The 15,450-nt window shown below is 36.2% G+C and overlaps 1 protein-coding gene across 1 annotated transcript; it reads right to left on the reverse strand.

Moving 5' to 3' along the window:
- Positions 1-586: 586 nt before the first annotated feature.
- On the reverse strand, positions 587-3,165 carry LOC139842720 (protein YCF54, chloroplastic-like). The gene is made up of 3 exons (XM_071832831.1): positions 2,840-3,165; positions 1,756-1,994; positions 587-968 (listed from the first exon to the last, which is right to left on the reverse strand). Exons 1-3 carry the CDS (start codon positions 3,062-3,064, stop codon positions 776-778), a joined length of 657 nt encoding a protein of 218 aa, XP_071688932.1. The 5' UTR covers positions 3,065-3,165; the 3' UTR covers positions 587-775.
- Between the last annotated feature and the right edge of the window lie 12,285 nt (positions 3,166-15,450).

Below are 15,450 nucleotides of genomic sequence, written 5' to 3' on the forward strand. Positions count from 1 at the left end.
CATTGTCACATCACTCAAAAAGTGCATCCGCTGCCTTTGATATCACAAACACGGTTAGAAGTGGTCTAATAATGTAGTAGTACTCATTCTTCTTGAAGCACACAATATTTCTTTTAGTATTCATGAGAAACACTAAAACTGAAAAAGTAAACGACCGATCTCATGATTTCTTTTAGTGTTTGATTTAATTAATGTTCTTGAATAAAATAGTACTTTCCCCGTCTTAATATAATTACTGTACTTTTCCTTTACTTTTCAATTTTATCTCTTACCTTACTTTCCAATTTAAGAAAAATTAAAGCTCGAGGTCTCAAGTTCGAATTCGCTCAGCAACATAAACCCCCTTGTAACCATGCAGGTTATCCGAGATAACTTCAGACTGGTCGCAAAGTAGTAGTTTCAGTGGGATTAGTCGGCTTGCAAAACGAGTTAGAAACCCTAGATAAATCCAAAAAGTGTATAAGCTATTAAAGGAAAGTTGCAAACCATTTACAAAGAGTAACAGATCACTTATGGACTCAAAAGATTGATGTGACGATGGATTCCATTTGAAAAACCTGCATCTTAGATGGCTTGCTACAAACTCTAAACAAAACTCATAACCATCAACTGAAATACATTTATAATGTATAATAACATCAAACTCAACTCGAAAAAATTTAAACTTACAAACATTGCTTAATACTCTTACAACCTCAAACATACAAACCTTCCTATCGATCCTACAACAGTCGTTTTACAGATTTTGACCTGTTTATGTGTCAAAGTGTCTTCTTCATACTTGTTGCTTCTGTGCGGTTGCTGGTAAGAAAGACTTCCACCAACCATACTCGTATTTGGGGTATGGCGCAACCCAATTTTTAGGTTTCTCGAACTCTAACTTAGCAGGATTACATGCCAACGCTTCTTCTAAACTATCCGCTTCAAAGCTTTCTTCCAAAACTCGATCTAACCTCAACTTCATAAACCTGTTAAGAATAAAGATATACAGAGTATAAATTAGATGCAATACATGATAGGTAAAATTGAACAAGGATTCACATTTCACCCTTTTTCAAATATAACATTTTATTTTGTTTTTGAATGGTTTGATTATGTGAACATCCTGTAAATTTATCATTTTGGAATTAGATGTAGTAATAGCTTTACAATAGATTGTAATTTTAATTGCATAATATTATAAGAAGGATTGTAATTTTAATGGCTATAATATAACCAAGGAACATGTTGCTGTACTTGCAACTTAAGAAGATCGTTATAGAAATTTAATCTTTACGTATAAGCGCAAGTGTCAAAATGGGTAGATCTTCAGTTGAGCAGACCAACATTTTACTATTGAATATGAATACATTTCAGATGACTTTTAACCCATTTGACCCGAACCCAGTAAATTCAGTCACTTATCATAACCCATTTGACCCCTTTCCAGCTAATGACATAATTTAGCTTAGCCCAAGTGATCCTTTGGAATGAGAACTTAACCCAAATTGACGCATGTGTATATTAAATGGGTTGGAATTGCCACCTTTACTCTTTACGCTATGAAAGTAAAGACTAAAGGATAATTGAAGATTTATTTATTTTTATTGGCAAAGGTCTACTAATTGCAGTGTCTTTAGTTTGTTTCAAAAGGCATCAAAACTTAAAGCTTGAACGGTCAAAACATGTATTTTCTATAAATATTACCCACTACATTACACTTAAAAAGTCAAAACGTGTATACTTCTGAATATATATGGTAGTATATAAACTTACTTGATCCATGTACCGTTGGTAGAAACTAAAGCAACTGCAGGTCTCTTAAGCCTCTTAGTGATGTCAGGGAACTTGTCTAAGAACTTGGGTTCGATTACGAGCCAAAAATCCTGTTCCATGTTTCTCTCTTTGAAAAGACGAACCCTTTCAAACAACTGCTCTTGAAAATGTTCTTCATCATCCAACATAAACTTTGCATTTGCAACCACAAAATGGTATTTCTTGGTACTCTCAGCTTCCTGCATTTTGCAACATGGTAGAAATTTAAGATGCATTATGCTTTATGCTTAACATATGGATTTGCAACACATTTGAGAGGCAAATTACACACGCATCTGCAGACTACTTGCAGTTAACTAATGAACATATAAATTTAATATTTGTATATAACTAACTTGGCAAACAACAATTAGTGCTGACTAATTTATCAAAAACTTCTTTTTCAATTGACTATCAAAAGGAATTTGTGTTCGAATGCTTTTTAAGGTTGTGTAAACAATTGTCAAAACACATTTAAATTGGGTTACTTTTTTCTTTTCTTTTTTTCACAACACCCAGGGGACTTAACCACCCACCCGTTCATCTCTCGCAGTTGCATAACCCGCCCTCAACTGCTGACCAGGAGGAAACTTGGCCCAATCTGAGGGCATGGGTAGTAAAACCCCCTACGCCGATGCCTCCGCAACGCGATGTACAGAAGGCACCCTCGGGAGAAATTCAAGGGTAAAGGGCAACCCTGTGTGCAATGAAGCAGGAGTCCTGACCTCTCGCTAGAACACAAGAACACAAGGTTGTTTAAATTGGGCTACTTAGTTAAAATTTCTAAATAGTTGATGCATTGAGTACTAGACATAGATTTGATAAATAATACTCCGTATAACAAATTCATATCCATAAACTAAATATTTCCCTATAACAAATTTTTCAAAAGGTAACTCTTTTTATCCCCACTTATATACATTCCCAAACACCCAATAAAAACCCTAAACCCCAATTCTAGTATCCAAAACTCACATACACAAATAAACACAAAAAGTGTTTCAAATCGAACAAATTATACTTGAACCATAAACAAAAAACTAACCTTTTCGACTGTATCGGATGAATTAGCAGCAGCAACAGATGTCCTAACAGGAGTGGTTGTTTTCCAGGTGATATTAGTTGTATTTAATTTGGGCAAATGTTGTGGTACTGATAGAAATGGGAGTGAATGTGTTGAGTGGTGGAGTTGGGCGGTGGTGGTAGTGATGGCGGCGGCGGTGGGGAGGTTGATCACCGCCGAAGCACCTAAAGATTTCATCAAACTCATAATTTTGCTTGCTTTTTTCTGGGTGTTACAAATTAGTTATGGAAGTAGCAGAGAGACAAGAAGACGATGTCTAGTGTTATTATGCAATCATAAAATCTTATCTACATTTTCATAGTGTAAGAAAATTGTATTTATATTTATATTTATTATATTTATATCTATATGACTATATCTATATGTATTAACTAGTTTTCGAACCCTCGCTTCGCGTCGGGGTTCGATTTTTAATGTATTTTATTGTGTTTAGTTACGGAGCCTGCGAGTGAAAAATCAACATATATGAAAAGTACCTTAAATATTTAGCATTTTTTTAAAAGTGTCCGTTTTGCGTATAGTTAGTGACATTGTGTTCATAAAATTATTTCGAGTTTAAGGATGGTGTCGGAAAAATTTAACTCGCTGCGAGCGAGAAGATATGACCTGTTGAATATTTGAGTGGAGTTTATTTAAGATATTTTATGAAAATTTTGATTTGACGCTTTAACCCCCTGTGTTAGGGGCCGATTTTAATTTTTGAACAAAGTGTGAGGGGCTTTTGTGGTGTTACTTGAAAGAAAGAAGGGAAAAGGGAAAAAAAAAAGGTGAAAAAACGAAAATACCCCTGATACTATTTATAAATTTTGTCTGATAGTTAAAATGGTAATATTACTTTTTATTAATTAAATTAATTTTATATTCCTTTATCTTTAAACGTTATTTTACCCCGTTGTTTTGTAAAATTTAATATACTACGAACTATTCGTATAGTTTGTATCGGATTAGACTTATGGTCATGTGCTTTTTTTTTTCTTTCTTCAAAGATAGTGTTCGCGGTTTGTACTTTATTTTCTGGTGGTTCAAGTGCATAACGACCATAGTTGTAATCCGATAACAAGGATCATCCGTAGAATTTTGTATATTATTTATTTAACTTGTATTTTTTTCAGGAAAAAACAAACATATGTAAAAACAAATTTATTTTTTTAGAAAAAAAAAAAAAACAAACTAACATATAAGTCATCGAATAATGAAAGAACCTTAAAACAATACAAAGACAAGTTGAACGCGGCCAACCAAACAATGGATCAACAAGCTACAAAATCTAAAACACGGCGACAAGAATCGTAACTAAACAAACTAAAGCGAAAAAACGATCAAAAAGTAAGAAGTAAACAAGCATACAACTACCTAAAGCTAAAGCTAAAGATTCAAATAAAGAGCACCACGGAATAGAAACAACAAAACCGAATCTAACATGAAGGGTTGTCACCATCTCCAAAATTATTCATAAACAAGCCAAACTTCTCAGTAGTGAGATTAGCTTTCTTATTTTTTGAAATATGCTTAATAAGCTTCCCATCCACCTTAGCAAAACGCATTGACCTTTCCGACCTTGAAGAAATCGAAAACTCTAAGCAAAGCCAGACGACGAAGAAACCCTTTTCTTATCCGCAACACAATCAACATCAACGACTTCATCAAACTTATCAACAAAAACAACTTTATCAACCACATTAACACCATCAATGAATGGTTGATTACACAAAGTTAACAAGTCAACGTCAATCGAAGCCTTGTTCTTGAATAAAGAAGTAGAAACACCACGAGGAGACTCACAATTGCCATTACCTAAATTTCGAACCTCCTTATGAAATTGAATGTTTTTCCTAGACATAGCACAAGAGGAAGCACATTCCTTATAGACACACAAGCTAGAAGCAGAAGGAACATCAATAGCACGACGAGAAGCACCATCCCCATCACAACATTCTCAAGAGCAACTTTTACGAGCCGAATTGATGAGCATAAATATTGGAACCCCGAAGACAGTAAATCAAGCTACATATTGCAAAAGGACTGACTAACCAAACCCAAAGAAAACCCATCTTCGAAAGCTTGGTCGAGAGCGAGTAAATCAACAACCTCCTCAACTTAAACTCGAATAACCTCAACGGCTGCACCAGACTTAAAAGCTTCCACAAAAACATTGAATGACACCCGAAAAATCCGTCTCGACAAAAGCAAAGAAAGAACTCAACTGCTTCATAACAATAGACGAATTGACCACATACAAAACATCACCAAAACCAGTATACATATCTCTAATACTCTCCATGGAAGCGCAATCAATCAGAATACCCCTCAAATTCAACCCCACAGCTCTAGAATAATTACCAAATCGTTGACACAAAGGGACAATCTTCAAAAAGTCATCAATAGCCAGCGCAAAATTTCCATGTACACACGTGGATATTGATGAATTTATTTAAGGACGTGAACCATAACCCATAGTTAGGACATCTCATGTGACGCCCCATACAAAACCATCGTGTACGATTCGTCAACAACAGGATCTTTACACAGTCAAGTACTACATGCTGTTTGAAAACCAGTTTGCATTCATAAAAAGATAGCGTTTACTAAAGATAACGTGACACAAAGGTCATTACAAAGTCATTATTTGAAAATAACATAAGTTACGAATGCAAGATAAAAGTTCCATGATTGAGACATCTCTAAGTAATGCAGCGAAAATCTAACATAGCAGGTCCATAACAGCAAGTCTAAAACACCAAGACAGTAAGTCTAACAGCGAAAGCAACATCGTCTAAGCACCTGAGAAATACACTCTTAAAAGTCAACACGAATATTGGTGAGCTATAGTTTGTAATCAGTAAAGTAATGTAGACCACGAGATTTCAGTGCTTCAACCAGCAGTTTAAATCAGTATGAAAAGTATATGCTTGTCTGTGGGCACCCGGTAACTAACTTAACGTAATAGTAATACCCCCTAAAAGTACACTTGGCGAGTGCGTATGTCCTCGAAGTATCAAACACCCGTTAAATGCTAGCGTGACTAGTCCGAGTGGGGATGTCAAACCCTATGGATCAATATCTAATATTCGCGTTCATCGGTTCAAAACCAATGATTAAATGTTACCGTGCTAAGGGGAATGTTTATGCCGTTATGTAGTGACACAGAAAATTTCGACTAATTTTTAAACCAAACTCTCGATACGATTTAATAGTTTTGACACGATAAGAAAAGTCTGTTAGGTTGAGTCTCAAAAATTTTGAATTATTTCATATGTTCAATTGACCTTCGACCATTCCTGATGATTCACGAACAACTATTTGTAAATAGATAGGTACATATTTAATTATATATATATATATATAAATATAAATATTAATTTGAAATTTTATATAATTCAATTATTAGAATTCACTATGTAAGATAAAATAAAATATGATATTATAATAAATATTATTTAAAACATAACTATATATAAATAAAGTATATTAAAAAATATTAAATGATTGTAATACTCGTTGGACATTTCGATTATTATTTAGAGAAGTTTAATTCGAACTTATATGATTTCAAAATAAATGGTGATCCGAAATTGAGTTCTATAAATTTTAGGCTCACCAAACGTGTACTTAGGATCTAGTTATTAAATTTTAACACTTTTCATATTTTACCCAGAATTGAGAGGGACAGTTGATGTAATTTTTATTTAATAAATTAATGATCAAATTTTATACCATAATGACCAAAATAAATAAAAATAGTTAATTTAAAAATATGGGATTTTTCTGAACACTTTTATCCGCCACTGGTTTCGCACGATACACAGTCCGTGATGGAAATTAAGACAATAGTACACCGGCGGCTAAGGTTATGCACGTTTTAGATTTTAATTATTATATTACTTTATGTATTATATTACCTTATGTATTATTATCATATACCCACTATCATTTGTCTAGGAATATATTTCTGTTACCTATCGCTTGTAACGACCCGACCAAAACCGTTATTGACGGCGTCGTTAACTTAGGTCCCGTTGCGTGGTCGTAGTCCCTATATGAGACTCGTTTGACCAAAATTATGTCGCGTTCATTTGAAAGGTACAAAGTTTAGTTTAACAAACGGATCGACAATAAGTTTAAGTTTACAAAGTTATAAAGTATGAATGAAATAACTTGCGACATAATTAGTTTGAAAACACAGTTGCTATAAATAGCGTAAGTAAGTAGACAAAAGTTTGAATCCAAAAATGCTATCCCTAGCGTATGCATGCATAGTAGACTCCAATCAAGAAATCAAAGTGTGCGGAAGCATGTATCAAGTAGCCAAGTATGAACCTGAGAAACATATAGAAAACTGTCAACGAAAAACGTTGGTGAAATCATAGATGTATTTGTAAACGTTGTTTTTGAACCACAAGATTTTGTATTTCCATAACGTTGATTATCTAAATCGTTTGCATTCCAAAAGTATTGTTCGCGAGCACCCAATTATCAAGACTTAACGTTTCCTTCCATAGAACCCCATCACAATAGTGTTAGAACATACACTGTTTCTCGAAAATATATTTCATCCGTAGACGGTAGCGAACCGTCCGTAATGAGGGTTTGTCAAACCCGTATGGCCACACAATATAAGTTCTCGCTTACACCCTGCAAGTGTAACTAATGATAATCGAATTGAGGATTTTTGTTCTAACTCGCTGTGGAATGTTTGTTTTCCTTGTACTTGTGTTCAAAGTATAAAAGTAAGTAGTACAAAATGTAACAAAGTATATGTTTCTCAGCCCACAATTTAAAAGTATAAAAAGTTGTTGAAAAGGTGGGACTATGATCTCACCTCGAGTGCACGAGTATAAAAGTACTTCACAAAGTAAACGTGTGCATGAAAGTTGCTTAGCCTTGACCTAAACAAGTAAGTTGTATCAATTAACCGGTTACGACACAAGGTCGGGCGAAATGTGTTCAATTAGTCCTATGGCTCGTTACGACTCGATTAAGTATAGCATGTGAATCACGTTGTCAAGTTTCATACAAGAAACAAGTATAAAAGCATGTTAGAACGATTGCATAAAAGTTTGGTTAAGTTTGACTAAAAGTCAAACTTGGTCAAAGTCAACGAAAAAGTCAACGCGTTCGGGTCGGGTCCCGAACTATTTTTCTATGCTAGTTATTCATATATAAGCATATTAGAACAAGTTTCATGTGAATCGGAGGTCGATAGCTAGTCAAACATTTCGCGTGAAAAGTGACAAAGTGAGCAGAATCTGGCCAGACCCATTTGCGCGCCGCGCGGGGTGAGGTGCGCGCCGCGCACCATGCTGTTCAGCTATTTTCTGCAGTTTTCAACTTATGCACGAATCCAACTTCAAAAATTCCTAACTCACAAACCGCAAATCTCCTAAACATGTATCTTATATCGTTGGAAAGGCATTTTAACAAGGAATACAACTAAACACTTTTCATAGATCATAACTGACAATTTCCAAATCGAAAACATCATCAAAGTTCATCATTTTCAACCAAAAATCAAAGAAACGCATTTTATGATTCGGGAACTTTTAACATACAAATGATATGCCGTTTTGAAGGTAATAACGCATACATTGCAACTAGACGCATATTCCAAGTTTCAATAAACATTTACTACGTCAAAATCACTAGTCACGTTGTCGTTTCAAAATCAATTTCGACACAAATGAGACTTATGATTCACTAATCAAACGCTAGCATACATCACACCATTTCGAAGCTATTTACGCATACAATTTAACTAGTTAACTAGCATACATTCAAACAAGTGTCTCAACTAGCATTCAACCGCATCAAGTTCCTACCAAAACGATAATCGATTCACCAAAAACACATTTCATGTTATTGAGCTAGTTTTTCATCATCCAACATATCAAAACGAAGCTAATGAAGTAACTAACACTTTTAACACATACACTTTATCTTATAACATCATTTGAGCAACCAAAACTCAAGATTAAGCTAGACCCATTTGGGTGTTCATGTCATATTTTCAAAACACGAAGAACGAGCATACAAATTACATACACGACATCCCTACGAGCCATAGACACTAATTAACCACTTGACAAGTCTAAAAACGAATTTAACAAGTTAGGGTTTCATGAGAAATTCTTACCCCATGCCATGAGACTAGTATCAAATCGAAGAGGATGAAACGAGGATTCCAAAAGTACAATTTGTTTTGATGTTTGCTCCATGATTCGGTTTTAGATGATGAATTTGTGTTTGAGGGTTTTGTGTTCATAAAAGGGAAGTAGAGAGAAAAGGGAGGAAGAAGGTGAAAGTGTTGGTGGAAATGAATGGAGGAGGTGAAGTGGTTGACTAGTTGACCTAGTCACCACTTTGCCCACTTGTCAACTTAAGTCCCTCATGTTTCAAAGCGGGTGCGGGAATTAACCAAACGAATATTTTTAAAACGCTCGAGTAAACGGGTGATGTCAAAATTAAATAGCGGGAATATAATGAACGTTACTCACGGAAACTATTAATTTAAATACGAAAGATTATGTTTTAAAAAAAAAAAGACGGTGTTAAAATTAAATTTAACGGAAAAACGCGGGATGTTACATTATCCACGCCTCAAAAGAAATTTCGTCCCGAAATTTAGTTGGAAGTAGTAGTTGTTGAATCTTCCTCGAGATCTTGCGTTGCCAATTCTACGAGTGAGGGAGAAGTACGTCCTAGGGTATTTCAACGAATTTTGACGGTCGGGATCATATGTTGTTTTAAGGTTTGGCTTCACGATTTATGGTTTCAACCGGTCCTCCTAGGAAATGAGGGTTATCGTCGATAGTGAGTTCATCAAAGGAGATAACAAGTTCTCGTTTCGCAAAACACGTCTTTGAGTTGGTACATCAAATGTAGGATAAACGGAGACCCAAAATGAGTCGGAAAAATCTAAACGGCTAGCGACGGGTCCAAAACACCCCAAGAATTTAAAGGATCAAAATATCGCGGATTTAGCTTCCTACGTTTTCCCGAAACAGATTGCACCTTTCCAAGGTGCGACTCTTAACGTGACGCGGTTTCTCACGTGGAATTTGAAATGTTTACGTCTAACATCGGCGTAGCTCTTGGTGATTACGAGTCGCGTAGGGTTTTACCTGAATATGAATAAATTTTCTCGGTTGCTCATGAATAATCCCGGTCCCGGTGAATTGGTCATCGTTTACTTGGTTCGACAAAAGGAGAATGACGTTTCCGGTCATATAAGGTTTCGAAGGCGTGGCGTCAATACTCGAATGAAAATTTTGTAGTAAGAGAGTTTGATTAAAGGCAAAGACGTTTCTCAAGAAAATTTGAAGTTGGTAATACAAATTCGTATTATGGTTTTCAAGACTTAAATCGTATGTTTGTTCGGTCCGTCGGGTTGTGGATGGTACGCGGTACTCATGTCTAAACGCGATCCCGAGGCTTTTTGTAAGGTACTCCAAAATCTAGAAGTGGAACGAGGATCTCGATCCGAAACGGGGTACATTTCCCTAAGGCATATTGAACAAGTTTGCTAGGAATTGAAAACGTTAGCTAGGACAAGTTTCTCAAGAAAATTCGCGTCGCGGAAGATTTATCGGTTTCCAAAAACGTTCGTCGGGGCAAGTTCTTATCGGGTTTTGAAAACGATTGTTAGGACTATCCACCCTCGCGGCGAATACTTGTATGACGTGAAGAGTCGCTCTCCATTGAGAATTTAGAATAAGGACCTCCTGAACCGGAAGTACGAGGGTGATGCAAGAGAAGTTTCCGCCTCGGTGTGAGCATAACAGGTATATTGTAGTTCGTTGATAAAACTGTGCGAGGACGAGACAGTATTCATGTATAACGTATGTTTGAAGTTGAAAGAATTCGTCATTCATTCGGAAGCATAAATATGGTTCGACAATATTCGAAGGTGTGTCCCCGGTATGGTTGTTGTCAGTACTTTCGGAGTTTTCAGATGTCCAAACATGAATAGATGAAGTCATGTACATGGTACATGGTGGTGTTTAGGTTGATCGAGTCTAACCACCATCACGTGTCACTAGAACTTTGGTATGTCTTACCGTAATATAACCACGTTGATCGAGTGTCGTTATATTACGCTAACTCATACCTCCATTCCCACATCACTCTATAGATTCAAGTTCGTGCAATCGTGAAGTTTAAAATAAACAAAGTGTAACGACGTCTCTAACGTGACTCGTATTGAATCGAAAGAATTAGTGCAACTATAAAGAAGCGTTCCCCGAGGAAAGTGTATAAATGATTGTTCACGTCAATGTGGTTCGAGTCAGACAATAAGGTATTCAGGTATGAAAAGAGTAACGAGTCATGATAACGAGTAGCACGCAACCGTAGTGATAAATGGTGATGACGATACTCATCTAGAGTAGTGACAGTGACTTTACAATATTCATGGATAGTAAGATGAGACGGGGGGAATAACAACCAAGGAGTCAGAGTTCCCGAACTAAAGTGGCAGGATACGAGTTCGTATAATGAAGGTTGGGTACCATTAAAAAGTTTTCCTAAGAATGATTCAAGTATAATGCACAAGTAGTCAAGTAAGTGCTATCTATAGCAAATGTATGTCAGAATGCAATGATTAACTATCCGGTTGTAGTCTAGACTTACTAATGCGTCCTAACGACTCTGTTAGACACACTAATGCATCCTAGTTCTCTACAACCAACGCTCTGATACCACTTGTAACGACCCGACCAAAACCGTTATTGACGGCGTCGTTAACTTAGGTCCCGTTGCGTGGTCGTAGTCCCTATATGAGACTCGTTTGACCAAAATTATGTCGCGTTCATTTGAAAGGTACAAAGTTTAGTTTAACAAACGGATCGACAATAAGTTTAAGTTTACAAAGTTATAAAGTATGAATGAAATAACTTGCGACATAATTAGTTTGAAAACACAGTTGCTATAAATAGCGTAAGTAAGTAGACAAAAGTTTGAATCCAAAAATGCTATCCCTAGCGTATGCATGCATAGTAGACTCCAATCAAGAAATCAAAGTGTGCGGAAGCATGTATCAAGTAGCCAAGTATGAACCTGAGAAACATATAGAAAACTGTCAACGAAAAACGTTGGTGAAATCATAGATGTATTTGTAAACGTTGTTTTTGAACCACAAGATTTTGTATTTCCATAACGTTGATTATCTAAATCGTTTGCATTCCAAAAGTATTGTTCACGAGCACCCAATTATCAAGACTTAACGTTTCCTTCCATAGAACCCCATCACAATAGTGTTAGAACATACACTGTTTCTCGAAAATATATTTCATCCGTAGACGGTAGCGAACCGTCCGTAATGAGGGTTTGTCAAACCCGTATGGCCACACAATATAAGTTCTCGCTTACACCCTGCAAGTGTAACTAATGATAATCGAATTGAGGATTTTTGTTCTAACTCGCTGTGGAATGTTTGTTTTCCTTGTACTTGTGTTCAAAGTATAAAAGTAAGTAGTACAAAATGTAACAAAGTATATGTTTCTCAGCCCACAATTTAAAAGTATAAAAAGTTGTTGAAAAGGTGGGACTATGATCTCACCTCGAGTGCACGAGTATAAAAGTACTTTACAAAGTAAACGTGTGCATGAAAGTTGCTTAGCCTTGACCTAAACAAGTAAGTTGTATCAATTAACCGGTTACGACACAAGGTCGGGCGAAATGTGTTCAATTAGTCCTATGGCTCGTTACGACTCGATTAAGTATAGCATGTGAATCACGTTGTCAAGTTTCATACAAGAAACAAGTATAAAAGCATGTTAGAACGATTGCATAAAAGTTTGGTTAAGTTTGACTAAAAGTCAAACTTGGTCAAAGTCAACGAAAAAGTCAACGCGTTCGGGTCGGGTCCCGAACTATTTTTCTATGCTAGTTATTCATATATAAGCATATTAGAACAAGTTTCATGTGAATCGGAGGTCGATAGCTAGTCAAACATTTCGCGTGAAAAGTGACAAAGTGAGCAGAATCTGGCCAGACCCATTTGCGCGCCGCGCGGGGTGAGGTGCGCGCCGCGCACCATGCTGTTCAGCTATTTTCTGCAGTTTTCAACTTATGCACGAATCCAACTTCAAAAATTCCTAACTCACAAACCGCAAATCTCCTAAACATGTATCTTATATCGTTGGAAAGGTATTTTAACAAGGAATACAACTAAACACTTTTCATAGATCATAACTGACAATTTCCAAATCGAAAACATCATCAAAGTTCATCATTTTCAACCAAAAATCAAAGAAACGCATTTTATGATTCGGGAACTTTTAACATACAAATGATATGCCGTTTTGAAGGTAATAACGCATACATTGCAACTAGACGCATATTCCAAGTTTCAATAAACATTTACTACGTCAAAATCACTAGTCACGTTGTCGTTTCAAAATCAATTTCGACACAAATGAGACTTATGATTCACTAATCAAACGCTAGCATACATCACACCATTTCGAAGCTATTTACGCATACAATTTAACTAGTTAACTAGCATACATTCAAACAAGTGTCTCAACTAGCATTCAACCGCATCAAGTTCCTACCAAAACGATAATCGATTCACCAAAAACACATTTCATGTTATTGAGCTAGTTTTTCATCATCCAACATATCAAAACGAAGCTAATGAAGTAACTAACACTTTTAACACATACACTTTATCTTATAACATCATTTGAGCAACCAAAACTCAAGATTAAGCTAGACCCATTTGGGTGTTCATGTCATATTTTCAAAACACGAAGAACGAGCATACAAATTACATACACGACATCCCTACGAGCCATAGACACTAATTAACCACTTGACAAGTCTAAAAACGAATTTAACAAGTTAGGGTTTCATGAGAAATTCTTACCCCATGCCATGAGACTAGTATCAAATCGAAGAGGATGAAACGAGGATTCCAAAAGTACAATTTGTTTTGATGTTTGCTCCATGATTCGGTTTTAGATGATGAATTTGTGTTTGAGGGTTTTGTGTTCATAAAAGGGAAGTAGAGAGAAAAGGGAGGAAGAAGGTGAAAGTGTTGGTGGAAATGAATGGAGGAGGTGAAGTGGTTGACTAGTTGACCTAGTCACCACTTTGCCCACTTGTCAACTTAAGTCCCTCATGTTTCAAAGCGGGTGCGGGAATTAACCAAACGAATATTTTTAAAACGCTCGAGTAAACGGGTGATGTCAAAATTAAATAGCGGGAATATAATGAACGTTACTCACGGAAACTATTAATTTAAATACGAAAGATTATGTTTTAAAAAAAAAAGACGGTGTTAAAATTAAATTTAACGGAAAAACGCGGGATGTTACATCGCTCTCCATCAATCTCTAGCCATGTTCATATATTATCATCTATCTATATATTAGATATACAAATACATACACATATAGAGAAGCACATCACTAACACAAACCCAAACACCATTCGAAGATCACCTAGTTGTTTGCTACTGCTATATTATTGCTAGTTATTGAATACACCACAATCAAATATCAACCATTATCGCCACCACCACCGGAAGTCACCACCAAAACCGAGAACCGTCACCATCTCACCTTATACCGCCACCTTCTTCTCACTTCTCTCTCTCTCTCTCTCTCTCTCTTCTGCAACTCACCACCATCATAACCCCAATCCGCCACCTAGAACAATCAACCACCATAACCGTCATCGAACCACAATCCATCATCGGTCATCAATACAAATCCACAACACACATTCACTAACACAAACTCGTACACAATCAACCATCCATCACCATCGCTTGTTTGTTGCATACTATCACTTTCTCTCTCTTCTTCCACTCGCAAAGGTTCATTAATGTTAATTGCTACTGCTGTAGCTGCTGTACCCGTTCCTGTTTTCTGTTCACAACAGTTTTCCCACCACCATAAACCATCAAAGAACGCTACTACTAGTTTCTGCGTACTACTTCTGTTGTAAACTGCCATCACAGCAGCATATGTCTGCATCTGTCAGCCATCAAACACCACAACAAACCTTGTTAAATATCCGTTTCTGCTCGAAAAGCACAAAACAAACTGACTGCACCTGCATTTTTCTATTTTGGGTTTTGGTAAGAAGGATGATGTCACGATAACAATTGATAAATGATAATAGTAGATGACGTGGGCATAGTAGATGATGGAAAGAAGAAAACAGTATTGATATATGTTAAATTGCATGTTCATTTTTTTTCTTTTCCACTAAGGCCGACCAGTGGGAAGTGGAATGGTCCACATGTGGTTTTGCTTATCTAATACAGAATTTTAAATCTGACGAAGATATCTTGTATTAGTTTTGTGGGCTTTCTAATCTATTTTAATGGGCCGAGATCCACTTAAATTTTCTATTGGGCCGTGGACTAGTGTTTCAACTTGGGCCGAAGGCCACTAAACTGGGAATTTGGTAATGCAATAGGCCTTTGAAGTAGTTAGTTGTCACGACCCGGAAAATTTCGACTAATTTTAAACCAAACTCTCGATACGATTTAATATCTTTGGCATGATAAGCAAAGTCCGTTATGTTGCGTCTCAAAATTTTTGAACTGTTTTCATGAATCCATT

The sequence above is a fragment of the Rutidosis leptorrhynchoides genome, chromosome 4 (genome assembly GCF_046630445.1).
Source record: "Rutidosis leptorrhynchoides isolate AG116_Rl617_1_P2 chromosome 4, CSIRO_AGI_Rlap_v1, whole genome shotgun sequence".
Lineage (NCBI taxonomy): Eukaryota > Viridiplantae > Streptophyta > Magnoliopsida > Asterales > Asteraceae > Rutidosis > Rutidosis leptorrhynchoides.